This window comes from Phaethon lepturus, unplaced genomic scaffold (genome assembly GCF_000687285.1).
Source record: "Phaethon lepturus isolate BGI_N335 unplaced genomic scaffold, ASM68728v1 scaffold8431, whole genome shotgun sequence".
Classification (NCBI taxonomy): domain Eukaryota; kingdom Metazoa; phylum Chordata; class Aves; order Phaethontiformes; family Phaethontidae; genus Phaethon; species Phaethon lepturus.
The window spans coordinates 27,230-38,611 of NW_010519870.1; the positions used below are offsets into that span (position 1 = coordinate 27,230).

General features: G+C 44.1%; 1 protein-coding gene across 1 annotated transcript in view; it reads left to right on the forward strand.

Annotated features, from left to right (window-relative positions):
- UMODL1 (uromodulin-like 1) overlaps window positions 1-11,382 on the forward strand; it is a 53,400-nt gene that overhangs the window by 14,486 nt on the left and 27,532 nt on the right. The window contains exons 4-10 of the mRNA XM_010297194.1: window positions 218-324; window positions 3,113-3,305; window positions 4,280-4,420; window positions 5,221-5,340; window positions 7,074-7,328; window positions 8,736-8,848; window positions 10,962-11,181. Coding sequence (XP_010295496.1) covers window positions 218-324; window positions 3,113-3,305; window positions 4,280-4,420; window positions 5,221-5,340; window positions 7,074-7,328; window positions 8,736-8,848; window positions 10,962-11,181 — 1,149 coding nt within the window. The remainder of the gene's footprint in view (window positions 1-217; window positions 325-3,112; window positions 3,306-4,279; window positions 4,421-5,220; window positions 5,341-7,073; window positions 7,329-8,735; window positions 8,849-10,961; window positions 11,182-11,382) is intronic.

Sequence of the window (11,382 nt, forward strand, 5' to 3'; positions counted from 1 at the left end):
GGGTCCAGTGGACCTTGCTCAGGTTTCTCTCCATCGTTGGCGCCGCTGCCTGCGGCATATGGAGAACGAGGCCGTAGCTGACGGCTGTGCGTGGGTGGGACCTTCAGATTTGCCAAGTTAAAGCTTGCTTTGGCTTCTCAGAGACTTCCTATAGCTCTGTCGCTTTCTATAGCATCAGACCTGAGGTGACTTGGCTCTTCGATTTTGTACGCTTCAGGAAGAACCTTCTGGTACAACGTGACGGTGCTTGTGAAAATGGATTTTAATGAATTAATCAGAGTGGATTCCCACCTTCTGAATCATTCGCGCCTTTTGCACTCCATGGTACGTACAAACACAAACTCTCCTGTGCGTTTCTCATTGAGTCCACGTCCCTGTCACTCAGTAACCACTACTTGCTCCCGCCTGGGAAGGATCTCGTAGTCCTCCGTGCTGGGCATAACCTTACCAGCCAGTTGCTCCCACTTTGTTCCACCAGATAATTTTTTCTGGCCGTAGTTTATCCCTAATTGGTGAATGTCAGTCTTATCCTCAGGGAGCTCAAGTAACATTGGTTTATCAGATTCTTTAGTAAATTTTTCAGGTCTCTTTTGAGGGCAATTTAAAGAGATTCTGAAATATAGGATTTTTCCTGCTTAAGAATTGCTTGCTCTAGCTCTGGCTCAGTTCAGTTTTGGGTCTATGACCAACATGGTCTGGATTTCAAGATCTGCAAAGCATGATGTTTTCTGATAAGGAGTTTTGAGGTAAACCTTTCAAGAGACAATCCTGATTCTATGGCACTGGGAACTACATGGCAGGTGGACTCAGCAGTGCCAGAAGTTTCACTGTGAAGCCCCAGGATTATGGCAGGGAACTGTGTCTGGGTCAAGGGCGTTTCATTGTCATTCTTGCCACAGAACCAGTACTGGGGGAGACAGCAGGGTGTTGCTTTTGCTGTAGGACCAAGGTTCTGCATGGAGGAATGGGCCCATGTGAACCTCATGAGGTTCAACAAGGCCAAGCGCAGGGTCCTGCACCTGGGTCAGGGCAACCCCCAGTGTCAATACAGGCTGGGGAATAAAGGGATGGAGAGCAGCCTTGCCGAGAAGGACTTGGGGGTACTGGTGGACGAAAAGCTGGACATGAGCCGGCAATATGCACTTGCAGCCCAGAGGGCCAACCGTGTCCCGGGCTGCATCCAAAGCAGCGTGGCCAGCAGGTCGAGGGAGGTGATTCTGGCCCCCTCCTCCGCTCTGGTGAGACCCCACCTGGAGTCCTGCATGCAGCTCTGGAGCCCTCAGCACAGGAAAGACATAGACCTGTTGGATTGGGTCCAGAGGAAGGCCACAAAAATGGTCAAAGGGATAGAACACCTCTCCTATGAGGACAGGCTGAGAAAGTTGGCGTTGTTCAGCCTGGAGAAGAGAAGGGTCTGGGGAGACCTCATTGCAGCCTTTCAGTACTTAAAGGGGGCTCATAAGAAAGATGGGGACAGACTTTTTAGCAGGGCCTCTAGCAATAGGACAAGAGGTAATGGTTTTCAACTAAAAGAGGGTAGATTCAGACTAGATCTAAGGAAGACATTTTTGACAGTGAGGGTGGTGAAACACTGGCACAAGTTGCCCAGGGAAGTTGTGGATGCCCCATCCCTGGAAACATCCAAAGTGAGGGGCTCTGAGCAACCTGATCTAGTTGAAGACGTCCCTGCTCATTGCAGGGGGGTTGGACTAGATGGCCTTTAAAGGTCCCTTCCACCCCAAACTATTCTATGATTCTATGATTAGCAGCGGCATTGGCAAAAACACATGTACAGCCATGCGACAGCAGTACAGCGTGTCTCTCTCTATCCCAGACACAGCAGGTGGGAAGAGTCCAAGGTAATCAAGAAAAACACAACCCTAGCAGAGGTGTGAGGCATGCTTCCTGAAAGGACGGTCTGCAGGAAGAACAAGGCTGCAAACTAAAGCCACACTCAGACAGCGAGCCTTGCTCTGTCCTCTACATGGTATTTAGGAAATGGATTGATGAACTAGGACAAAGACCCTCCAAGCCATAAAGCCGAAGCATTTCCCTAGTACATATCACCATGCCATGGAGAAAACCAGGCTTTGATGAGGCCTTTGAAATGTATCTAAAAGGGCAGTTCCCTATTTCCCTTAATTTTCATTTCTACTCCTCCTCAGTTTCCAGATGGGAGCGCTCTAGTAGCAAAGGAAAACCTTCTCCCATCATCAGCTAGCACTGGTGGGCAGAAGAATAGAAGGTGGCAGTAGCATGGGGAATTTACTTCAGCATGAATGAATTTAAATCTTCCTCCTACCTGAATTCACCCTTCTCATATCCTAAAAATTGAGAAACCCTGGTCTTGTCGCTGTATAGTATGGAATAGGGGGCAATGATCTACCAAGACTTTCATATCTTGGTCTAAAGCAAGATATGGCAAAGTCAAACATTCAAAAAATAGGAAATATAAACTGAAGCTTTGCAATGAGCTGCTACTCAGGGGAATGTCTTCAAGGCTCTGTCTGCTCCACTGACTCCTAATGTTCAACTCACCACCGCGTCCCTTCTCTGATCCCTGACTTGCGGTTGTGACGACTTGGTAAGTCCTGGGGTCTCTCTGTGGCTCTTAGTCCCAGCCTTTTTGCTCAGTCTATTGCTTTTCTTCTTTCTTTTTCTTTCTATTCCCTTTCCCAGCAGTCTTTTTAGTTGCATAAAGTAAGAAGTGTTGAGTGGCTTTATTACAGATGAATTGTAATAACATGTCTAAAGTATATTCTTTCTATTGAGATTCTGATGTTTAAGCATTACAGCCAAAAATTTTTCCTTATCTTTCTGGGTTACATCCTCCTGCCTAAGCATTTGAGATCTGACATGAAGCTCCACATCTCCCTTAGCTTGGCATTACTGTCCTGTAACTCTGTTGTGGAAAGTGATGCTAAATGCTAATAAGAAGAGCTCACCTCACATAAATACAGACCTCCATGTTGCCACTTCGTTATGGTTTCTGAATCGGTGCTTTCTACACTTGGATTATGATGATAAACATTGCATAGGTTATGTCTCATTGGCATAGAGTTGTACTGATAAAGAAATGAGATACCAAAGTGTTTGTTCCCCTGTTTTCCAGATTACTGGTGCATTACAGCCCTTAAACGCCTCTGTGCACCATATTCAGAGTAACCGTGCAGAAGTATACGCTGGGACCGTGGCTTCCCAGGTTCTCGTTGGACTGCATCAGCCAGCGCCGCTGGTGGAGGTTTCTTCTTCCTTGAAGGACATTGTGAAGCGTGTGTATGAAGTGATTGACACAGAAGTGCAAGGTTAATTATTATGATCCTGTCACGGGGGGAAGCTTTTTCAGGGGGCTTCATCCATCTTCACTTGGGAACTCATCTGTATGACTATCAATTTTCTTTCAAAAACAGCGGAGTGAATCTTGTGAACTTTGCAAATATGGCCCTAACCTATCCATTATAGGATGGAGAGAGTTGTGGTTAGTTAATAATTATTTTGGAGTGAATAGTTTGGAGGGGAATACTCCTGCTTCCTAAATTAAATTTATTTTTTCCTAATAGCACAGCATAGACCATCTTCATAAAAAAAACAAAGATGTTCAAAAGTTGTAGCACAATCATTAGTTGTATTAAACAGGCTCTTAACAAAAGTGTTTAAAGTATTCTTGGGAAGCAGATACAGTCTGTTTTTATAGACATGTATTACTTCCAGTAGCTTGCATGAAACAATATAATATAATCCGTTAATTACTATAGCGTATTACTACCCACTTTTTAAATGTTAGGTTAATATTTAAATATATTTGGTTTAAATTATTTAAATTATTTTAATCTACTTATTACTGTGTAGTTATCTGAACTTTTTCACTCCTGAAATGCATCCATAAGCACTGTTGTTATCACTTCTTATTCTGTGTTTACTTTTGAAAACTCAGTCCAACTTTCAGTGAAATCACTGTGGAGATCTCCTTCTCCCTGCCACTGACATCTCTTAGGCTTGGATGACACCCTGCAACTGTAAGCAAGAGCTGTCACTAACTGTCCTCTCATTCCAATGAGCTGGAGTAAAAAGTGATAGGGTTATAACTGAATGGGGACTGGTTTTGGGGAAGGGCAGCATTCTGATTTCATTGCACCCATATACACACAGAATTGCTTCAGCAGAGTTACTGCAGATTTACACTGAATTGATCATATCCAGAGCCTGGTCTATACACATTTCAGATCAATCGTGATGCTGCTAACAATATCTGTGCAAGGTGTGTTGTTCTTCTTCTTAGACGTCGATGAATGTTCCTATGTTGAATTCAATGCTTGTCCTGAGAAAAACACCTGTGTCAATCTGGAGGGTTATTACAGCTGCAATCCTCGGCACGAAGGCGCAGACGCCAACCCTCACCAGCTGAGCCCTAGAACGGAAGGTAAGAAACGTAGGTCTCACCTTGGGAAATGCTGAGAACGCTTCTGCAGGGCTTTGTGGTCCATTGCAGGAGCTACGGGCAAGGCCAAGATTTCTGGAGCACACAGTGTCCCTTCTCCTCCTGTTGGGAGAGGATGCCACATAAGCCAGCTGTTAGCTGTTTCTGACTGAAATGCAGCGTATCTATTTCACAGTACGGGGCAGTTTCTTCTTCTCTCACCCTCAGTTGTCCTCACTCACCTGCCAAACCCTCTAGCTCCAGACCCCAGCTGCTGCTCAGAGCAAGTCACGGTGTCAGTACACCTCCCAGCCTCCTGGAAACAGGACGAATGACACTGTTTGTACACGGACTCTCCTTCCCATTTGGACTGCTTGGCTGCAGCTGGGACTCACTGGTTGTATAATCCCACCCTGGGTTATGCAGGATCCTCTGCTGGAAGCAGATGGAGTTTGGCAATGGGTGAAATAATACTTTGAGGTACCAGTTCAGCAAAATACAGAGGCATATACTTACAGCCTGCAGACATCAGCGGGCCTGATAATAGGCTTAAGGATGATGAGATAAATAAGTGCTTGCAGATTCAATGCTTTAGTTAGAAAACAATTTTACAATCCTTTCGTCTCAAAAATTAAGGTAATGTGTTACTTTATGCTTTTGTGATACGATAATACATCTATTTTCATTTCTATTTATATTACTTATATTGCTGCTTTTCAGCTGTGGAAAACACGAGTCGTACTATTTTGGATTTGCTTTGTTAGGAATGCTTTAACTCTTTGATAACATTATTTTTCCCCTAGGCATGGCAGCATCTACTCCAAGTTCAGCGTCGGATCTCATTAACACTAGCAATAGCTCTCCGACTAAGAGTAATTCAAGTATTTTGTCCATAACTAACCAAGCTACAGATGCTGGATGTTGTAAGTAACCTTGCTTTTGAATGAATATTGTCTTGTTTTTAAGTCAGCGGCTCTTTGATCCCTTTGTCCTCGGGCTGGTTGGGTTACAGGAGGTTGTTCACAGAAGCTGGTGATAGTTTTGGAGTGAATCTCTACCCATGGAAACAAAAAGAGAGGCTCCCCCAACATGACATTTGAATCGGGGTCTGTAGTGCTGTGACCCCTGGAGAAACCCCCCTGTTATTCCCATGGCTGCTGAAGGGAACTGGCCTCCTGGAAGTGCAGGTGTCCCCACTGGCTTCTTGAGCCACTTGTGCCTGGGGAACCATGCAAGTGCAAGTCCCACCATAGGGCTTGTGCTGGATAATCCTCCAGCACGAGAAGCATGCCAGTGAGGGCTGTGCGAGGCCAGCACCACTCACTTGCCCTGGACTCAGCTCACTGCATGTCCCAGGCTTGTCCTGGAGCAAGGTATGGGAGGACCTGCTCCTGACCCCAGGAGCTCCTCCTGGCCATAGCCACCAGGATGCAGGCCTCTTGCTTTCAAACCCGTGAAGATGTTGGTGGGGAACATGACTCAGGGAGGTTGGCCAAAGCTACTCTACACTGGAGTTAGCCTTTGTGAATAGTCTCCCTGCTATACATGATAGCCATCTGAGGGACTATGGTGGGAACAAACCCCAGCAGATTTGTCTTTATATGTGTGACTTCAGCCCTTTCAGGTGAGAGTTATCACAATGCTTTTATAACAACGTCCTATTCTTGTGGGAGGAAATAGCTTTAAACAGTCCTTTGCCGAGTTCAGAGAGACAGGCTGGGTATTCTTGAACTTCATCCACAACTTCTGATCCAAGCTGAAGCAAGAGGAATTAAACTGAAGTCCCTCTAGAGCAGGGGTGATATGGCTTTGGAGGTGTTTTGTAGCCACCTGGCTCAGAAGCCTGGAAAAAATCGTGTCCTATGGAAACGGTTTAAGAAAACAAACTTTTTTCTTAGGCTAACCATTAGCATGAAAGAATTGAAGTTGTGGCAGCTGCGTGCCATGGTCTCTAGGTTAGCATGAGGGATGATGTTCATCTCACCTGACCCAGCTGTCTACAGGAGAGGTGTCTAGTCTGGGCTCTGTCCCTAGTTAGTGGAGACAGACAGTCTCTGCTGAAGGGCAATTCATCCTACCCAATTTAGACATCTCCTTCTCCTTTGAGGAGAGGAATCATCTCTGAAGGCTCCTGTCTTTTCCCATTGACATGACAATGATTGCACCGGACTAGAGTGGCATAAATAGGTGAAGTGCTGCCCACCAGTCTGCCCTCAGTCAGTAAAATCTGGGGTCTGTGGGGTTTTTCCAGGCATATATTAAGGCAGACTTTGCCTGAAGAGGTGCATTTTGATTAAAGTGACAAGAGACACAGCAGGTGTCAACATATGTAGAGTACACAGATTCACTATTCCAAACTTATATTTCTGTTCCTTGAACCTGTAGCTCACTGGCTGTTTATTAGCATTACAAGAGATTCAACAAAAATAGGTATAGTAAAAGGAAATAAAAAGAGTAAGCATCCAATTAATCACCCTAATGGGATGGTTCATGGATGGGGGTACCTGGTACTGTGAGAGTGGTCCTGAGGTAATGTAAAAAGAAACTTCCCCTATTGATGGTCAAAGTTCTTGTCTGTAATAGATTTAGAATAGCATTATGCTTTAAACATAAAATGTTGATTTTTCTGTTATGACTCTTCCTGGGACTGTGATAGACCCCTCTGCAGTCAGAAACCACCAAATCTTCAGCGTTACCAGCAACAGTTTTGAAATGTCCTGGCATGTCACTTCTACTCTGAACCATACTTTCCAAGTCCAAGTGTTCAAGGGCAAAGAGATTATACACAACTTGAAGACAGAGGAAATGAAAATGGATGTGTCTGGACTGGAAGCAGGTGTGATGTATTCAGTAGAGGTCAGCTATGAAACCTGTGGAAAAACCAGCATCTCCCATCAAAATGTTAAAACAGGTAAATAGACACTTAAAAAAAAAAAATTTTTTTTTTCTCTCTCTCTCTTTCTTTCTCCACTCACTTGCAGTTCAGCAATGATCCATTTGTTGCTCCCTGAACTCCATTTTCCACCTCCTTCAGCACTTTTTCTCTCCTCTACCCCAACATTTATGCAATTCAGATTATCAGGGAGCAGAGCTCTGGCCTTAGCTGATAAAGCAGTGCTGGACTGACTCAGACTATTAGAGGTATCAGGCTAAGCTTGAATACTTTTAAAATTTTTTTTTTTTGTGCCTGGCAGTGCATTCTGCTGTCACCCATCTCCCATCAGGCCCCATTTTTCCTGGTTGACGGCTGTGGCCAGTGAGAAATCCAGTCAACTGGTTTGCCAAGGTCTCAACTGAGCTACCAAGAGTCCCCAGAGGAAGGCAGATGCAGTTGAATATTTGTGAGTGACCAGGATTAAAAAGAATAACAAGGGTTGTGTAAGAAAGCTTGCAGAATACCTCCAATTAGCTAGTGCTGCTAGCTCCCTGAGACCCTAATGTGTTGATCAAACATAATTTTGCTTTTCCTTTATCCTTAAATTATTTCCTAAGCCTTCATGCAAATAAGGAAATAAATCTCTCCATGTTTTCTTCAAAAAGCAGCCAGTGAACTATTTAATACTGGCCACAATGAGAATGCTGCTGTTTATGTTTATCCGTAAGAGCCTTCCCTTTGATCAGATGAGGGATGACTCCAGTTTGGGTCAGAAGGAAATTACACCCTTTGTAGAGGGAAAGTAGGAGGTCTAGTGGTTATGGAAACAGGGGGATGAACTTCAGAATATGAAATTGGAGCCCTTGAGAAAAAGAAAAGTTTTCCAAAGATCAGTCCAAAGAGTAACAGCCTCAGATTGTTTATACAGGTTAAAGTGGTTAATAGATTCCCTGGCTCTTAGTTTTGGCTCACGTGCTCTGTACGTTATCTGTCAAGGGTTACCAGATGGAGAAGTGGCATGCACTGGTTTTTGTTATTACTTTCAGTCATACTATCCATGCTGCCAAGATCAGGAAAAAAAAATAATAATTGTGACTGGTGGACCAGAGGTGAGCTCACAGGCAATTCAACCCTGGATGTAACTCAAATGCAGGAGTTACATAGGGTCAGGTCCACAAAGCTGTGTGTAAACCCAGTTCTCATGCAGTTGTAATTAGGCACCTAAATATCTTTATGGACCTGATGTAAGTGTGTCTCCTCAATGCATATGAGGCTTGTAGCAGAATATTTTCTTTATTTTCTTGGTTTAATACTAAACTCTCTCAAACTTCTCCCGCTGCTTCTCTCTCCATCATCTGAGATTTTGGTCTGGGTGCATCAGTTTTGGCTGAATCCTTTCCTCTTCTGCGTTGTCAGTGTGTGTTTTAATATTGTGTCCTACAGAGGCCAAGATATTTGGTGTTACTATGAGGATTCTGAACTACAACTTTACTGATGATTTCCATAATGCCAGCAGCTCAGCATATAAAGAATTTTCAAGACTGTTGCTTACAGAGGTAATACTAAAATAACTGTGTGTAATATATATATTTTTTTTCAATTTAGGATTTATTTAATGTAAGAGAGTATTTTATGCCTGGCTGAAATATCCCTTGAAAATCATCATACTGTTTCCTGTGACCTTTCTTTACAATTAAAACAAAATTCAACTGATTAAAGAGATCAAGCCCTTGGCCTTATTAGCAATGGAGCCAATAAAAATTTTCCCCTACAGAAGAGTAAAGGAATTAAAAATGCAGGCATGCAACAGGGACTCCTTTCCTTGGATCTTTAGTTTGGCAATAAACTCACACTAAATTGACTTGAGGCTTTTTAATGGATTATTGAAATGACATTGCTGGCCTTCATTTCAGCGCTGTCTTCTCGATAAATGTCTGACTGCTCTCAAAGCTCTTTCTTCTTAAGGAAAAGTGCCCGGTTCAGGCTTTCTTCCCCAGCCCCATCCATTGCGTGCGCACATGTAGCCACTGTCCATGCTCAGCCATAAGCAAAACTTGAGTCATTAAGTTTGTTACCAGCTCTCAGCTTCCCAAACAGGGGGGATGTCTCAGATGCAGCAATCTATTACAGCTTTGCTGTAGAGAAGAGGGCCCATACAGAGGAATTGGAATCTCCATCCAAAACGAGGCTTTCCCAGAACAAAGGGGGACTCATATGTGAATATAAATCTGAGGAAAAAAATAATAATGGATCTATACTTTCAAAAGCAGCACAGAAGAGGCATTTGTGCATGAGAAATTGCAGGTTGAATTTCCTGACATGGTTTTATTTCCCATAGCTGGAAATTTTTTACTTTTGTCGTGCAAGAGGATTTTTGCCAGTGAATCTCCCCTGAGGCTAATGCAGATCTAATTGGCATCCCGAGGTTGGGAAGGAAAAGGAGCTTTGCCCATCGGTGTTACTTCTGCCTCCTTGGCTGTTTGGGAGCACAACATCCCCCTGTGATTTCTCCCCTCTCTTTTTCGCGCCTCCCCACCCCGATCTGAACTTAGAGCAGTTAAACTGTTTGGAGGAATTTTTGGAGCAAACTCTGGCTGAACAGGAGCAATGCTCTGTTGATTTATGGTGCTGCACTGCGTGCTCAAAGGCATGCTTTGAGGTGTACGTAGGAACAAAAGGCTGAAGCAGGCAGATACCTTCTAGAGATGTAAGGCAAAACTGCCAGCTCCCGCACAGCTCAAATATTGACAGCAGTATGCCAGCTTTATTGTTCAGAGCGACGCCGTTTGTTCAACTGATGTGTCTACTTACCAGATTGGTAATCAACCATAATTGTGATATTGCCTTGAAGCTGGGCTGTCTCAAGCACATTTTCTTGAAGTTATCCACCTCCATTTTTTTTACCTCTCATCCTGAGATTTCTTTGTCATTAGACTCAGCTGCAAGCTGGACTTGGACTGGTTGGTTTCAAATAAACCCGGGGAGCTAAAGCTATGCCCGTACTGATAAATGAAACATCCTGAACCATTCTCTGACACTGACACCAATTGGCACAAACCAGCCTGCATCCGTGCAGCTGGGTCTTCCGGAGCACAGCGGCCACATTCGGATTGCCTGTTGGGACTGGCCCCTGGCCGATGCTGAGTGTCAAACTCTGCCTGGGTACTGCCTGGGGGACTGCTAGCTGGTAGCCGCCAAAATCAAGCCAGAGTCTGCTCCAGCAACAGTGGAGATGACCATGTTCCAGGGTCTGGGAGTGCGGAGGTGAATATATAGGAAGCTTGGGACAAAAAGCTTATGTGACGTATAGAGCTAACATCAAGGGTCTGATATCTGCAGACTTACTCAAGCCAGTTCAGCTGTGATGCATGCAGACAGAAGGAATTCTGTCTCCTTGAGCCAAAATGAAACTTGTTTTGTAAGACCAGTGGTCAGATGGCTACCATTTTCAAGGGTGCCTAGGTGCACCAAGGAGACTCACACTTCTCTGTGCCTCAATAACCTCTGAGAAGTAAGATTTCTGAAAAACTTTGAAACTTTTCTTTTTACGTTTTCTATGTTGTGCATATATAAATCTTTAAAATGGTACCACCATAGTTCAGCTTTAACAGGAGCTATTCCTAATTGGGTTGGGTTTCTAACTGTCAATGCTTCTCTCCTTTTGCTCAGCTTGAAAATTCATTTCCAGCCAACATTTCTGCTTTATACAAGTCTGGGAAGTTGAAAGTGCAGACCGAATCCCTGCAAGTGGGAAGCATTGTTGTGAGGCTCAAAATCACTGTGCAGGACCCAGAGTTCCCAGTTGATGCCTCCACATTTGCCTTGGTGCTTTCTCACCTGTACAACAGCTCTGCGCTTTTGGTGGATCAGCAAAACACCGCAGTAGAAGGTATATAAAAAAAATTTTTTTTCCCAAAACTGCAAATGGGGTTTGTATTTTGATCATGCACAGTATCATCAGCATTCTTCATGAAAAATACTTTATAGAGAGACAAAGTACGTGGAGCTTACAGTGGTTTGTTGGAGGGAAAACCATGACATGAGAACTCCTCCGTGGGCTTTTATCCATAAGCCCAGAAGGGATCGGAAG